Source organism: Lissotriton vulgaris, chromosome 5, assembly GCF_964263255.1.
Source record: "Lissotriton vulgaris chromosome 5, aLisVul1.2, whole genome shotgun sequence".
NCBI lineage: Eukaryota > Metazoa > Chordata > Amphibia > Caudata > Salamandridae > Lissotriton > Lissotriton vulgaris.
In genome coordinates this window covers 20360676-20377901 of record NC_141693.1, presented here as the reverse complement: position 1 = coordinate 20377901, position 17226 = coordinate 20360676, and the positions used below count along the sequence as shown (strand labels likewise).

Here is a 17226-nt window from a genome sequence, read left to right as displayed (position 1 = left end):
TACACATTGCCTCTGGGATAAGCCTGACTGCTCGTGCCAAACTACCAAGGGGGTGAGCAGGGGTTATCTTTGGCGTGTAACTTCCAATCCCTGACTAGAGTTGTGGTCTCTGCCTGGCCTTGGCGAAAGCCTTGGCCAACCAGAGATCCCATTTCTAACAGCCCCTCACTCTCCTCTCTCCCCCCCAGGTGTCCACATGTGGCAGCAGATGTTCGGCTGTGAGCTCCGGGAGGACGGCTCCATTGGGGGTTTTGATCAACATGCCTTCGACGGACACGAGTTCATCAGCTTCGACAAGGACAGACTGACCTACACGGCGGCCATGGATGTGGCCAAGATCACACAGGACCGATGGAACTCAGGGGGGATTGAGGCCCTGCGACAGAAGGCCTACCTGGAGGGAGAGTGCATCTACTACCTGGAGAAATACCTGAAGCTCGGGGCAGAAAGGCTTCAGAGAGGTGGGTTATGGGTAATTATATTACACATACTGCCCATCCCCAGGCACTAACTTCTCTCTGTGCACAGGCACTGGCAGTGCAGAGAGGAGGGTTATGGGAGTTTATACAGTGCTTACCGCCCCTGATCAAGCACTCGAGCATGTGCACAGAGCTCAGTGTGGGGGAGGGAAGACAGTGTTACCCTCAGGAGGTGTTTGTTTTCTGCCCAACTGTGATCGGTCTGCGCCCATCAACCCCGCCTCCCCCATCTCGCCGTCTACAGTATTTCCATTCCCCCCAGGGATGATAAATGGGGGTGTCCGGTAGTAGTGTTACACATGGTAAAGGGTCGCCGGGGAGTGCTGCTGTGTGCGGGAGGTAAAAAGAAAGTTACACACAGTAGGGGGCTTTGTACCCTGTATGAGGTCTGTGTTCGGACCCCTCCCCCAGCTCCCACTCTTTTCTTGGTTTTTACTCCTTTGTCTCATGGGGGGTATTAGGTGGGAGCAGATGGGAGGCAGCACTGGAGGAAGTGTTTTTAGGTCTTGCATACCTAGTGTTGCAGCGCGCTTGTGCTGCTCACTCTGCGAGGCATATTGTAGTAGGGTAGGTTTTAGAAGTGAGATGGAAGCCCTGCCCCTATTTTTCATTGGCGGGCGTCATCGTGTATGGTAAATGCAGGCCTCCGATTGAAAATGAGGCTTCTAAGTCCCTCTTTGTTACCGCCCTGTCTCATTTTGGGACGGCCCATCAGGCCTTGATCGTTTACTTGCGGCGTTATACTGTCTCCTTCAATTAGGGCGTACGCACTTTTTTTGTCATTTGCGCAATGGCGACAGGTTATGATTAAGTGATTATTTGCAGCGCAATCACTTTCACGGCCGCGCTTGTTTCTGTAATTATTTACTTTTTTTTCACGTTGGCGGCTTTACCTTTAGCCACGTTCAGCTAAAGCGCGGGTGCCGGGATTGTTGAAAAAGTAAAGAAATAGATTTTTTCTATTTGTTTACTTTTGCAGCAATTGTGGCACCCGCGCTTTACTTTAACATGATTAAAGATAAAGCGTGGGTGCCGCGATTGCTGCAAAAGTAAAGCAGCGGAAAAGAAGAGTGGCCCGCCTTTTTTAGGTCGAGCCTTCGAGACATATAGAATCTTCTTTTGGAGGTAAAATACACCCTCTGATTCTCATTTGTTTGTTTCAGTGTCCTTTATAAATCCTTAGTTGCAAGCGGTCAGCATTCCTCTTGTCCCTCCTTTTTGTCATTCATTTCCTCCCACACAGCTCGATCTAACTACTTTTATTTATTATTTATTTGTATGCGTTTTTATATAGCGCAGACTTTACCCAAAGGTGTCAGAGCGTTTCACAATAGGAACAGTAATATTACATGAGGGGATAATTATAAGTGAGCATTTTACAAAAGCAAACGTTACGTTACATGAGGAAAAAGTGACAATTGTGCATGTAACAAAACTAAACAAGATACAAGAAGAGGTAGCAAATGATACGTTACAAGATGAAAAAGTGACAAGTGTGCATGTTACAGAAGCATACAAGATACCAGTTGAGGTATAATATTGCAATAAGTGGCAGTCACTCAAAACACAAGAACACACTAGGATGGCACTTCTATAGGGATGGAGTACAGATTTTCCTATAGTGGAAGAACTTCCTTGAGGGAATAGAGAGGGCATGAGTTAGATTTGGAAGTGTCTTTGAAGGCGGAGAAGTTTGAGGTCAGTTTTAAAGGACCGGAAAAAGGTGGTGGTCCGGAGCTGAGGGGGAAGTGAGTTCCAGATTCTCACCGCGTTGCCTGAAAAGGATTGGGCCATCGATCTTTCCCTTTTGAAATTGGGAGGTTCAAGCAATACATTTTCTGCATTACGTGATGGTCTAGAGCCTCCAGGGAGTTTCAGTTTTTTCGCCAAGTAGCGAGGAGAGGAGTGCAAGGCTTTGTGGGTGATACAGGCAGTCTTGTAGATAGATCTTGCCTCAATGGGAAGCCAACGGAGGGAAGATAAAATTGGTGTGATGTGGTCGCTTCTTTTGGCCCCATATATGAATCGAACTGCTGAATGGAGAACAGATTTAAGGGGGTACAGGTGGGATTACGGGAGGCCAGTAAGAAGAGAATTGCAATAGTCCGATTGGACCAGGGTTTTTAGGTCGTGCTCCGGGAACAAGCGTTGAATCCCCCAAAGAAGGCGCAGTTGGTATCGAGCAGACTTTGCAATGGAATTGATGTGGGAGAGTAGATTGAGTCTTTTGTCGAGTATGACACCAACGGATTTTGCGCTGTCGACAATGATGGGTTTATTGTTAAGTAGATTTAGCTAATCCATCCATGATTGAACCGGAGGAGGAGAGGGAGAGGAGGAGGAATTCAGTTTTGGAGGGATTCAGAATCAGTTTATGAGTTAACATCCAGTTTTGAGTCGAGAGTAGAGTTTAGGATGGAGAGATCATGTGTGGAGGACACCTTAAGGTAGATTTGGGTTTAGTCTGCATAAAGAGGATAGTGGATCCCAGATTTACGGAGATTTCCCAATGGTTCCAAATAAAGGTTGAACAAAGTGGGTGCACGTATAGAGCCTTGAGGGACACCTTGACCTACCGCCAAAGGAGATGAAAGACTGTTCACTATTTTGATCATTTGGGATCTATCAAAGAGGAAGCAAGCAAACCATTTAAGCACAGTACCTTCCACGGCCATTCTCTGTTGAAGAGTGTTAAGGAGAGTGTTGTGATTGACAGTGTCATAGGCTGCAGAAAAGTCAAGGAGAATTAGAAGACAAGACTCGCCTGATTCGAGTATCCGCAGCGCGTCATCGATCACTTGCAGAAGGGCTCTTTCAGTGCTGCAGTTTTGAATGAAGCCAGACTGGAAATTGTCAAGAAGATCATTGTCCTTGATATGACGGGAGAGTTGTTTCGCTACACATCTTTCTGTCATTTTCACAAGAAAAGGTAGGTTAGTGATCGGGCGGAAGTTGTTGAGGAAGTTGTTGAGGTAGTTTGCATCAGCTGTGGTTTTTTTAAGCAGAGGGGTAACTGGCCCAGTTTTGAAGGAAACAGGAAGGGAGCCTTGACTGAGGGAGAGGTTAACCAGAGTGGTGCAATAGGAAAGAGAGTGGGTGTAGAAGTCGATGGCAATGGCACTAGGGATGGGGTCAATCAATCAATCAATCAATCAATCAGTGACACTTGTAAAGCGCGCTACATACCCGTAGGGTCTCAAGGTGCTGGGGGGTGGGGGGGTGCCGCTACTGCTCGAACAGCCAGGTCTTCAGCTTCTTCCTGAAGGAGAGGTGGTCTTGGGTCAGGCGCAGGTCGGTCGGGAGGGAGTTCCAGGTCTTGGCGGCCAGGTAGGAGAAGGACCTTCCTCCTGTAGTCGCTCTTCGGATGCGGGGGACGGCGGCGAGGGCGTGGTTGGCTGATCGGAGGTGGCGTTTGGGAGCGTAGAAGTTGACTCGGCTGTTGAGGTAGCTCGGGCCTTGGTCGTGTAGGGCTTTGTGTGTGTGGGTGAGGAGGCGGAAGGTGATTCTTTTGTTGACGGGGAGCCAGTGAAGGTCTCTCAGATGTCCGGAGATGTGGCTGGTTCGTGGGATGTCGAGGATGAGTCTGGCTGAGGAGTTCTGGATCCGCTGGAGTCTCTTCTGGAGCTTGGCGGTGGTACCGGCGTAGAGGGCGTTGCCGTAGTCCAGTCGGCTGGTGACGAGGGCCTGGGTGACGGTCTTCCTGGTCTCGGTGGGGATCCACCAGAAGATCTTCCGTAGCATGCGTAGGATGTTGAAGCACGCCGAGGAGACGTTGTTGACTTGCCTGGTCATGGAGAGGGAGGAGTCCAGGATGAAGCCCAGGTTGCGTGCATGGTCTGTCGGTTTGGGTGCGGTGCCCAGGGCGGGAGGCCACCAGGAGTCGTCCCAGGCGGAGGGTGAGGAGCCCAGGATGAGGACCTCCGTCTTGTCCGAGTTCAGTTTCAGGCGGCTGGTCGTCATCCACTCGGCTACCTCTTTCATCCCTTCGTGCAGGTTGGCTCTGGCGGCGGCGGGGTCGTTGGTCAGGGAGAGGATCAGCTGGGTGTCGTCGGCGTAGGAGATTATGCTGAGGTTGTGTTTGCGTACGATGGCCGCGAGGGGGCTCATCTAGACGTTGAAGAGGGTGGGGCTCAGAGATGATCCTTGGGGGACGCCGCAGATGACTTCGGAGGCCTCTGACTTGTACGGTGGTAGGCGGACTCTCTGTGTTCTTCCGTCGAGGAAGGAGATGATCCATTCCAGCGCCTTGTCCTGGATTCCGATGTTGCTGAGGCGCCGTACTAGGGTGCGGTGGCAGACAGTGTCGAATGCCGCGGAGAGGTCTAGGAGGATGAGGGCCGCTGTTTCTCCATTGTCCATCAGGGCTCGGATGTCATCGGTGGCGGCGATGAGGGCGGTCTCGGTGCTGTGGTTGGCTCGGAAGCCGGACTGTGAGGGGTCGAGGGATCCATTCGTCTCGAGGAAGGCGGCCATCTGCTTGTTGACGGTCTTCTCGATGACTTTGGCTGGAAACGGGTGGAGCGAGATGGGGCGGTAGTTCTTGAGTTCGGTGGGGTCCGCTGTTGGTTTCTTGAGTAGAGCGCTGAGTTGGGCGTGCTTCCAGCTCTCAGGGAAGGTGGCGGTGTCGAAGGATGTGTTGATGATGTCTCGCAGGTGGGGTGCGATGACAGCGTCGGCCTTGTTGAAGACGTGGTGAGGGCAGGGGTCGGTCGGTGATCCGGAGTGGATGGAGTTCATCGTGCGGATGGTGTCTTCGGTGCTGATCGGGGTCCAGGCATGGAGGGTGGTGGTGGGGGGTGGTTGTTCGGTCATGGTGTGCGTTGGTTGGTTGTTGAAGCCGTTGTGTATGTCCGCGATCTTGTTGTGGAAGTATGAAGCGAGGGAGTTGCAGAGGTCTTGCGATGGGGTGATGTCGTTGTTTCCTGCGCTGGGGTTGGAAAGCTCTTTCACGATGTTGAAGAGTTCCTTGCAGTTGTGTGCGTTGTTGTCCAACCGGTCCTTGAATGCTGTTTTCTTGGCGGCGTGGATCAGCTGGTGGTGTTTCCGGGTGGCAAGTTTGAAGGAGGTCCTGTTGTCCGGTGTCGGTTCCCTTCTCCAGACTTTCTCGAGGGCTCGGCAGTTCTTCTTGGAGCTCTTGAGTTCGTCGGTGAACCATGGGGCCTTCTTGCTGCCGGGTCTGCTAGGCGGGGTCCTCAGTGGGGCGAGTTCGTCCGCGCAGTTGCTGATCCACTTCGTGAGGTTGTCGGCGGCCTGGCTGGGGTTCGCTGAGCTGGCAGGAGGGTGCTGGCTCAGGGAGGTGGCGAGCTGGTCTGCTGTGATCTTGTTCCAGCTTCTGCGGGCGGCCTGTTGCTGGTGTTGGTGGGTCGTCGTTCTCTTGAAGGTGAAGTGGACGCAGCTGTGGTCCGTCCATTGAAGCTCTGTGGCGTGGCTGAAGTCGATGTCTGTGCTGGAAGAGAAGACTGCGTCGAGTGTGTGTCCGGCGAGGTGGGTGGGGGTGGACACCAGTTGCTTGAGTCCCAGGTTGGCGAGGTTGTCGAGCAGGGTGCTGGTGTTGCGGTCGTTGTTGTTCTCCAGATGGAAGTTGAGGTCTCCCAGGAGGATGTAGTCAGCGGAGGGGAGGGCATGCGGGCTGACGAAGTCGGCGATGTCCTCGCTGAATTGTGTGCGTGGTCCAGGGGGTCGGTAGATCAGGGTGCCTCTGAGGGTGGTGTTCGGGTTGGTGTGGATCTGGAAATGCAGGTGTTCGGCGCTGGTCAGGGTGTTGTCGGTGCTGGTCGTGAGACGGATGGTGCTCCGGTGGATGATGGCGATGCCTCCTCCCATCTGGTTGGCGTTTCGGTCCCTCCGGACGATCTTGTAGCACTCTGGGATAGCGATGGCGATGTCGGGAGCTGAAGAGGCGTTCATCCAGGTCTCCGTGAGGAAGGCAACGTCAGGGGCTGTGGCGTCTAGGAGGTTCCAGAGTTCCTTCAAGAGAATATTTGGAGGGCTTTGTTTCGAGGATGCATTTGAGGAGGGCATCTTCAGAGATGGGGTCAACGTTCTGCCAAATGGCTAAGGATTTGCACTCCTCTGGAGGGGTAGGATGAATTACCTGAATCACAAGTGATTTCACTTTTTCGTCAAATAATATAGCGAATTTCGCTGCTTTCTTTGTAGAATCCTCCAACTTGGAGGTTGGGGAGAGCAGTTTGGATTCTTGATGAGGTCTAATAGTTTTTTGGGTCTGTTTTTGGCTGAATCGAGGATGATTTTGAAGTGCGATGCTTTTTCAAGGAAGATCTGCTGGTGGTAACTGGATCGTGCGGAAGGAAGCGTAGCAAGATTATTGGTAGTGGGTGCTTGTCTCCATTGTTTCTCCAGGATACTTCCAACCACTGTTCCCAGGAGGCCGCGCACTTCTCTACCCCCGAGCGCGCAGTCCCATGTGTGGAGCGCGCACAGAGGGCACAACCGCCGAGAGTATTCGCGCCGCCGCCGCTTTTAAAAGGCACGCGGCGCAAAAAACTGGCATTTCCAGATTGTGGTGAAAGGAGTGTGTGCTTTTTCTATTGCCCTGAAGCGCATGTGTTTGCTGCAATGTTTTATTAGTAACGTGAGGCTGCGGGGGAGATTGAGTGCTTTTCTTTAAGTATCCATGTTAATTGCAGCCTCTTCACGAGCGGCGATTAACATGGATACTTAAATGAAAGCACTCAATCCCTCCCCCCCCCTCCTCGTGCCCCCCAGCAGCCTGGCTTTGCCGGATTTGACTGCCCTGCTAATTAGGTTAAAGTTCCCGGTAAGGGAAGACCCCTCCCCTTTCCACCTCTTTCAGCAGACAGGAGAAAGAGGCATTTAGGGGTCGTAGTTGCTCTGTAGATTACGGTAAAGGTCAGGAACAATGGCTAGGTAAAGAAGCCAGGAAGGGTTTTTTGCGAGGACACCATCAGACCACGTTTCTGTGGCAAGGGATAAGAGGTGTTGGGCTGAGGAGTGCTGTCCTGGCTCTTGCTGAAGGTGAGCGAAATGTCAAAATCCGCAGCTACCTTGCCACTACCCTACCTCGTTTAGGGAATACATTGTATTTCTTTCCCTCGGTGTCCCTCGTATTTGCGTGTAATTATGTTCCTGTGAGTCTGCAAGTTAACCCAGGCTTCTAAACGTCCACAGGTTTGGGGCCGTCCGGTACTTAGCGGATCAATTTCAGGTTGTTGCATAAACCTGTGTGGCATGGAAGAGGTTAACTGCACGGCTGCGAGGAGTAGATGTTTATTGTGAGCAATTCGGGTTTGGCGTTAAGGTACATCAATAAATGCAGGAAGACACATGCTAAAAGTAAACTTTGGATTTGAAAGCTGCTCGCTGCAATGTTTCACTGTTCACAAAATAAGTTTGTAATTTAGGGACCGCTAGTTCCAATGCATAGCTGCTAAGGTTTCAGATTGCCATGTGTGACATTTTCATAATTTCGAGGTAAATTATGAGTGACATTTTTAAACGTACAATATCAAAGAATGAATGTTGGACTTGGCCCTCTTGTCAGGGTCATCCCTGACCTTTTTGCCTTCCTCCAATACTCTCTCTGACCTGTTTTTGTTGGTTTAATGACTCTGGGCACTTTACCACTGCTGACCAGTGCTAAAGTGCATATGCTCTCCCAATGTAAAGTGTAACTGTGATTGATGTTCCTGATTGGTTCATTGGATTTACTGTCAGTCCCCAGTAAAGTGCACCAGGAGTGCCAGGGCTTGTAAATGCCAATACTGCTAGTGGGCCTGCAGCGCTGGTTGCGCCACCCACAGAAGCAGCCTTGTAAAATGTGTCTAGGGTCTGCCAGTGCAGAACCTGCGTGCAGTCTGGTACTGTCATGCTGGCTGGGCAAGTGCACCCACTTGCCAGCCTCTAAACCTTCCCTTAACTTCATATTAGTCACCCCTATGGTAGGCCCTAGGGCAGGGTGCATTGTAAGTGTAAGGTAGGACATGCTCTGGTGTGTGTGGCATGTCCTAATAGTGAATTACAGCCAAATTCGTTTTTCACTATTGTAAGGCTGCCTGCTCCCTTTAGGCCAGATGGGCTGCTGGAATTATTACACTCTATAATCCCAGCAGGCTCAGGGAACATGGTAGAAAAATAATGTGTAGTATGCCTGAACTCAGAATAATAAAATACTTCTTTTAGTAAAGTTTATTTTAGTATCCTGGGTTTGCAAATGCTACTTTTAGGAAGTTAGCATTTGCTTGCCTAACCATTTCAGCCCGCCTCTGCTAGTATGTGTATCTGACTGTCTGGGATGTGTGAGTGACAGGGCTGGGGGATGACAGGTGGTGAATGCAAGGATTACACCTTAGTGGGAGGTAGGAGTGCCCCTTGACTCTTAATCTGGCTGTGCTCTGCCACCACAATGCTGGCTCCGCCCCCCTGGGGAGCGACTGATGGCTCAGCCTGCACCTGGCCCAGGAAGGGCGAAGCCCCATCATCAATGTACCCTGGCTGCCCCTGTCCACACAATGCTGGCTCCACCTCCTGTGGAGCGTCTGATGTGCCTGCCCTCACACTGAAAGCAGAAGCCAGAAGTACACCCAACAAGTGCTCAGAGACTGAAAGCAGTTATGCAAAGGCCCCCCTGGCCTGAGAAGACAAAAGAATTGGTGTATAAAAGTAGGAGCCCTGCTCCTTGTAAATCAGAATCCTGTTTTACCACAAAGGACCTCTACCCAACTCGAAGGAGAATAGACGCTGGAAGGACTGGCCTGCTGCTTGCCTTGCTGAGAAAGGAGAGGAGAAGACTTGCTGAAGAAAGACTTTGCTGCTTTGTGCTCTAAACATTCTCCAAGGGCTTGATTGAGCTTGCCCCCTGAACTGAACCCCAGGACTAGTGGGTTCAAGGTGCCTTCGCTCGCTTTTATTTGGCCGTGGGCTTCCCTGCTGGAGCTGAGACCTTGTGCCCCTTCACTCCCTCCTAGGGCCGTGACACCCAGGAGCCTGGCAGCCCGTGTCCTGTGAGAGCCTCGCTCTGCTTAGAGTCGCTCTCTTCCCCGTGGACCGGGCCGCCTGCTCCCCTGTTGCCGCCTGCTACTGGAGCGCGTTGTGTGCTCCCTCTCGCCCCTCCCACCGGAATTCCTCATCTGAGGGTGATCTACGCCTCGGGCGCCCGCCGTACGTCTACAGCGTACCCGGCCGCCTCGCTTCGCCCTTTGCCCTGAGGAGAGGCCGTGCCGCCCCCTGAAGTGCTCCCAGTGCGTGTGGTACTGCCAGAGCCAGGCCGCACCTGCCTCCTGAAGCCGACGCCACCTAAGAGTCCGAAGGTGCCCCCACCTCGCACTAGAAGAGTGCGGGCCGTCCCTGCTTCCCTGGGACATCAAGAGAAGGTACGTCTCCCTCACAACGGGCTCGGGGCCCGCAACGCCTTCTTTCCCCGTTATTTCATTGTGCGCCTTCATCGTGCGCGGTACGCCTATCTGCCACCTGGAAAGCCGATGGAGTGTGACGCGTACCCGGGACAGCTGTCCCCCTTTGTTCACATCTAAATAGACGGTGCGCGCTGACCTGTGCGCTTCGTCCGTTTCATTGTGAACTATACGCTGAGTGATCTATGCGCATTGTAGTGCCTGAGTGATCTGTGCGCGTTGTAGTGCCTGAGGGAACTGGGCGCTTCGTCCCTTTCATTTAAACTGTACGCTGGATATCTGTGCGCATCGGATTGCCTGCGCTAGCCTGGACGCTTCCTTCTCCTTGATGAAGCTGTACATCGCGTACCCTGTCTCACGCGAGATGCGTGAGTGTTGGTAGGGTCCGGGGTACGCTTCTCACGCGAGATGCGTGAGACTTGGTAGGGGCAGCCGATTCCACCCGTTCTAAGCGCACAGAAGCGCTACAAAGCGCCCAGAAGGCCTAAGACTGGTCTGAAGTCCTAGGAACTGCCCAAGAAGCATTTTCAACGGACTGCCAACCTGGTCAACCAAGAACTGGGGCATTTTCCTGTCTTATAAAATACATTGGACTAAGAGAACTATTGAACTGGAGAGAAAAGCAGTTTCAAGTGAATAAAATACCGAAGATCCACATTTGAACTGTAACATAAGAAGCTTGCCTATTTACAATCTGGTGCTACAAAAACGTTATTTGGTCTTGTGATAAGTCTGCTGAGATACATATATATATTTTTACATAAAGAAACGTATTTTGATATATACTTCCAGCCTGGTGTCCATTTGTGGGGGGATTGGTGTATTTTACTGTGTGTGTGATTACAAATGCTTAACTAACTAACGCCTGCAGAATAGCCTTGGCTGCTCACGCCACGCACCTAGAGGGTGAGCAAGGGTAATTCTAAGGGGTCATCCTTTGCCCTGACTTAGAGGAGAGGGTCCCTGCTTGTCACAAGTGCATACTTGCGCCAACCAGAGACCCCCAATTCTAACAATGAAGATGAAGGAAACATTTAAAAATCAGAAACTTCTTTGAGGAATAATAAACTCTAACATCTTTAAACTGTTGTAAAGCAACAGAAATGTAAGGGCACTAAACTATTAAAAACAGTTACAGCTAATCCTCATGAAATAAATGCAGTGTTTCGAACATGCGTGGGTCATGTCAGTTGACCGATACTGTGAAAGGCTATAGTTTGTACGTTTCTCTTTGTCAAAGAAATATGTCCAGGGTGTTAGAAAACCAGCATTTTGCCTAAAATACAACGCTTTTCCAGCTGAGAGCCCCTGAATGAGGCCTGTAGACCTTTTCCCCAGACTCCCATCAGGCAGTGTGAGGAGAGAGAGGCCCATTAGGCAGAAGCTTGCACCCTGCCTCCTGTGTTTGTTTACAGTCCAGGCTGCCTCAAAGCTGCTAGGATAGGCCAACAGCCTGCCCTCTAGACACTAGGCAATGCAGGTTAAATGTGTTCCAGTTGGGCTGGCGAGCTGCTGCGAGCCCCTGCTTGGTCCTAACTATCCTCGGCACCGCCCATTCTTTTTGGAGCCAGACTGCAGATGCGGAGTGAGCTGGGCTCCGAACAAGGGCGGCACGCTTTCACCCTACATAGTACAGTCGGCTAGCTTCAACGCAGTGTGGTACCTGGCCCTTTCTGTGAGTCACGGCAGCACTGCCTGCCTGTGCCTGCTCCAAAGCGTCACACTAACAAAACACACAACAGCAAAACACAGAAGTGCAAAATGGACACAAGAAACTGCAATTTGCTGCACTCATAATCAACTGCATTCTTTGCAAACAAGCAGTGTGCCTATATAATGGTCAGCTGTGAAACGTGGCCATAATTAAAGAGGAAGGTATAACCGCACGGGCTGTGCGTGGAAGCACATCAAGTCATTAGGATATTAAAATAAAGGTACCTCAGGGGCTACATTGGGCACTTCCTGTGTCGACAGCCAGGCTGGTGCTGACCGACCTCCACAAACCAACTCAGATTCCGCCCTCTGAAAGGCTGATGCCTGGCATGATTGAGGGTTGCGGGTCCCCAAAAGAATTAGATTAGGCAGGCCTCTTGCATATGACAAGCAGGAGCTGCCTCTGAAGTGTACTAGCATTTCTTACTGGTGTGTCTGGCCCACTGAAAATAAAGCTTGGTAGTCTGAGGGAATCTTTTCACAGACATAGGGGTATCTAAAGTCCAGTCTACCTGCTGGCAAGGGCTTCATTTGTTAGCCTGCTGTGGCAGCTCATATCAGGGTGTGGGTGTAGCAAGGGGCTTGTGAAAGGATTGGGAGGCAAGGGTTGGCACTTCATGCAAATTGCAAAGAATAGGACTCCAATAGGCTGCCAACCTCAATTGAATAAAACGGATCAATGCACCATGTTTACATCTGTGCACAAAGCACCATGTATGCCTAAAAAGGGAAGCACTCTTTGGCAGAGCAATGATTTGTGAAGCTTCCTCTAACCTCAACCCCCTATGTCCTATTTTCTTTTATACACCCATGTGTTATCCATGTTAATCGCCGCTTGTGAAGGGGCTGCAATTAACTTGGATACTTAAATAAAAGCACACAATCTCCCCCGAAGCCTTGCTTTACTACCAAAATAATACAGCAAATCTGCAAACAAGGCAGATTAATCTACAAATACATGGTGTTTTTAAACGTGCTGTATTGTTTCGTTAGTAAAGCGAGGCTGCAGGGGAGATTGGGTGCTTTTATTTAAGTATTCATGTTAAGTGCAGCCCCTTCACGAGCTGCGATTAACATGAATACTTAAATAAAAGTGCATAATCTCCCCCGCAGCCTCGCTTTACTAATAAAATAATACAGCAAGACCAGGGCCGGCTTTAGCGCTGATGGCTCGCAGTGCGACAATGTTAGTTGGTGCCCCCCTCCCATGACCACCTCCACCATGGATTCTCTCAGGAGCACCCTTTAACAGTGACCAAGTCCCTTTAACCACTCTCTCTCAGATACATTGAATTAGTTGTACAGCGCCACTCATACCATTAAAGGATGTCAGGGGCACTTTGCATCACATACACATTACAAATAGACAATCAAACATATGTGTTTAAATCAGCGTATAGTAAATGCTACATAAGCCAAAGGACTAAAAGTGTAGGAGTCAGATATGTCATCCATACTGGTAGGCCATATAGTTTAGAAGTGCTTGGTGTGGAGAAGCACAAACTCCAAGTCGATAAAAAAAGAACCAGCATAGTTGGGAGTTTTGTTTAATAATAGTGCCCGGTGCGATCGCACTGCCAGAGAGCCACCTTGTTCAAGGATCCTGTGACCTCAGTGACTGTCGCGCTAGGGTGTGCTGCTTCATAGGTCTGCCTGCAAGACTGGAGGTGAACTTCGGTATGGATTGTGGTTGACAGGCTGAGGTACTGGGTTTTTCGGAACCCAGCGGTGCCAGGGGACCACACTCGAAGACCTCGAGTTCTTCCTGTTTCGGACTACAGAAACATAGAGTCTTCTAGGTGAAGTCAAAGATCGTATTTATTGGTTGCAACCAGTAACAGATATCCTAGAAGTACAACAGCATGTAGATTCTCAGGAGACTGCCGCTTCATTCAATCCAGCCTTCTCTTTTTATACAAAATATTATGCTTTAGGTAAAAATTCCTTGTTTTACAGTTAGACCATTCGAATATTTTCACTACAAAAGAAAAGCAGAGTCATGATGACAAGCCCACATTTCAGTAATTCCAACCCATGATCGATTACCCGGCAAGGTCCAGTATTTCCATCAGATATCGGCGGACCCCCAATAAAAACGGGAACCTCCTCCTTGTAAAACGAGTCATAAAGAAGGGAACAGGGACAGGTGTGTGTAAGAGTGGGCATGGTTTGTGCGCGATGAAAGGTTTATGACAAGTTGTGCCTTGATACTAATCTCGCTCGGCCACTGGGAAGGAGCTGGCCGAACAGGTTTGGCTTCGGGCAGTGGAGTCAGCTTGCCCAGGTCACAGAGGAGTCAGCAAGGGTGTACATGTCCTTCGGACTCGGGTTTGGTCTTTACTTATTTGGCTATGTGAGGGCAATCACAAAATGGCTGCCGTTCACAAAATGGAACCCGAGGGTTCGAAACGGAAACTCTGGTTTGAGGGTGATCCCAATGCTCGAATACACCGAAAATGCGCGTATGTAGCGTACTCGTCATTTCCGGTCTGTCGATACCAAAATCGTCAAGGTACGACGATGTTTATAACACGGGTCCAGAATTTTTCAGTACCACAGACCCTCCTTTTGCCCTTACATAGGCAATAACCTATACTCATGCTAATCTGAGTCCAGGTCTATATTCATAAAGTCACTGAGGTGTTGCTGTAGCATCATCCTGTTACTTAGTTCATCTCTTGATACAGGTTTCCTTACACATGATGCAGCACAGAGGCCACATATTGCAGGCGCACACTGTACACACAGACAGAACAGGAAAAGAATGGCTAAGATCATCCCAATGACTATCAGAATCTTCCATCCCCAGGAGGATATCAGTTCCCAGACCCACTCCATCAGTGACCAGTCTCCTTTATCAACGTGAATGGATTCGGAGATTTTATGCAGTTTGGAGATGGCCTGGTATACTGTCGGGGCGTTATCTGGGATGAAAATGCAGCAACTTGATTGGATCACTTTACATACCCCACCGCGGTCTGCAAGTGTAACGTCTAATGCGACCCTGTTCTGAAGAGTCATAAGGCGATCCGACTGGAGCTCAGCAGTCAAATTACTAAGGGCACCAGCTGTTTCAATCACAGTAGATTCTACCACCCTTGTCAATTGCCTTATGTTCCTGCTGTTCACCATAGGCCCCCAAAACGGCAGAAAACCCTTTATGAAATCTCCAAACTCTTGTCCGGCAGTGTCGTCTTTACTCACGACCCCTCTAACTATCCTTGTCCTATGGTAGTCTGCTGCGGCCGTGTAGGTGGGAGGCAACAGGAACGAAACAAAACATGTGCCCGATAAGTCAGGGGGCAACCATGTATAGGCTCTATCCTGGCAGATGAAATAGGTACCCTTAGCTGCTAGGAACGAAGGAGAAGTCTGGGACGTAAAAACATATGTTTCAGTGCAGACACTTTTCCCTAATTGAGCTCTTGGATTTTTGCCATTACCTTGCAGACATAGGTGCCCCTGATGGGGTACAATCCAAATCGGGGAAGACCTCTTCGCTTGCTCGTTCTCACTCAGAGCAACTCTATATCCTGTTATGTTCCACCTAGTGTATGCTTACGACTCATCTCTGGGAATCGTTCTATACGAGTCGATGTCCCTGCTCATATTGGTGATTCCCACTATTAACGCTTTGTTGCTCGAGTTACCTTTTGCAGAACGTGGGGGATATGGTTTGATGGCATATATGAACATCGTCAGAAACGCCCATAGAGAACGATAGTAGCTGAATGGTAGGACCAAGTACGGAATACCCTTATCGGTAGTATGTGGCATAAGACCACACACCCAACAGTTAGTTGTGTTCACCAATAGTTGGTGTTGGTGTAAAAGCTGAATGAACGAGTTATTGGCAAATTCTGATCTCCTAGCGGACTCGTGTTCAGGCAGAGGGTAAAAAGAATGTGAAGAAACAGTAGAAGGATGTAAGGGCTGTGTAGAGGGTGCAAACGTCACTTGAAAGGTGAGTAAAACATATCCTATTAAAAATAACATAGCGCTAAGCAACATGGAAATACATAATATCAAAAATCGTGCTTTTGTTATTAATGTACACATTCTGGTTTTAAAGTTCATCTCTTTGGCAGATCTCTTCATCTTGAAAAACTCCACCCTCTACAATTGCTGCCCGCGGCGGTAGGGTGATTCTGCTAAGGAATGCTTCTGTCAGTCCAGGGCAACTCCCTTAGACCAACCAGAACCGTCGACCTAACGTCTTCGGCTGCACCCCAAAGACTTTGGGCAGCCGCGACCCTAGCAGCTGAACCCGGTTGGCGGTTCGAAAAAAACAAAAATAAGCACATTTCTCAGAGGAGAGAGAGAGCTGCACTTTCAAAAGAATAGAAGAAAAGGAGTTTATTTGTCATAGTTCTCGGCCTCAAATTATAGCGTGCCTTTCCAGGTGCTGTTTGGTCCTGGAATAAAAGTTCAGGTTCGGTAGTGTCCAATCGAATTGACGGTGGCACAGCTGCTTGCAAAATGCTATCGCTTTCGTTCTCAGAGTTTGTTCCTTTCACGTGTGCATCGCTAAAAGGCAGAAAGCGAGGTATAGTCTCAGTTTCAGAGTCAGCGATCCCCTCCGGGACCCTCCGGTCGTATGGCAGAGGCAAGGGGACCCTCTTACAGTGTACACCGTGGATCCAATGCTTTTTCCCCTCCACTCGTACAGCTGATCTTGTCGAGAGAAGGACTAGATGAGGGCCGGTCCACCCGGGCTGGTCATTCTTTGTTCGCTGGAAATTTCTGACCAATACCCAGGAGCCAGGAGTGATAGGGTGTCCTGGAGCTTCAGAGACCGGAGGCAGAGCATCATGTACCTGTTGGTGTAAAACACGCAATTTAGTTGTCAATTCATACAGGTAATCGAGCAGTACAGGGTGTTCAATCTCGCTGAACTTAGTGGGCCTGGGCACTCCCCATATGTTGGCCGGGCGGCCGAACACTATCTCGTGTGGACTAAGTCCCACTCTAGAGTGCACAGTCATTCTTGTTGACAGGAGTGCCAAAGGCAGGGCGTCAGGCCATTTAAGACCAGTGCTCGCTTGGATTTTGGCTAACTTTAGTTTTAGGGTGCCGTTATAGCACTCTACTAGTCCAGCTGATTGGGGGTGATTTGCAGCGTGGAATTTCTGCTGTATGCCTAGCCCTTCACATACTCTCTTCATCACTCGACCCACAAATTCACTCCCATTATCACTCCAGACCATTCTCGGAAATTCCAAATCTAGGTAAGAACTCTTTGACAAGGGCTTTAGCTGTGGATAAGGCGGTGTTGTCCTTCAGGGGGTAGGCTTCTATCCATCTTGAAAAGGCACAAACAACAACGAGTACATATTTCAAATTGTTGCACCTCTCCATATAGATGAAATCTAGCTGCAAAACCTCGAACGGATACGTAGGAGGAGCAAAATGACCAGCTGGAGTTGGGGTTCCCCTACCAGGATTGTACTTCAGACACACCATGCAGTTCTTGACTACGTTCTCTGCACACTTAGGAATTCTAGCGTTTTGCCATACTGGAGCCAACAACTTGCAGATCCCTTTCACACTGATGTGAGCCATCCCATGAGCCATTGTAACCACTGCAGGCACATACGCATCGGGTAACAACCAACGCTGATGTTCTGACAATTCAACCCAAC

General features: G+C 49.8%; 1 protein-coding gene across 1 annotated transcript in view; it reads left to right on the top strand.

The window, feature by feature from the left end:
- Positions 1-17226, top strand: part of LOC147710016 (class I histocompatibility antigen, Gogo-C*0203 alpha chain-like) — a 267300-nt gene that overhangs the window by 4908 nt on the left and 245166 nt on the right. Inside the window, exon 3 of the mRNA XM_086919307.1 lies at positions 189-461. Within this exon, the coding sequence (XP_086775433.1) occupies positions 189-461 (273 nt within the window). The remainder of the gene's footprint in view (positions 1-188; positions 462-17226) is intronic.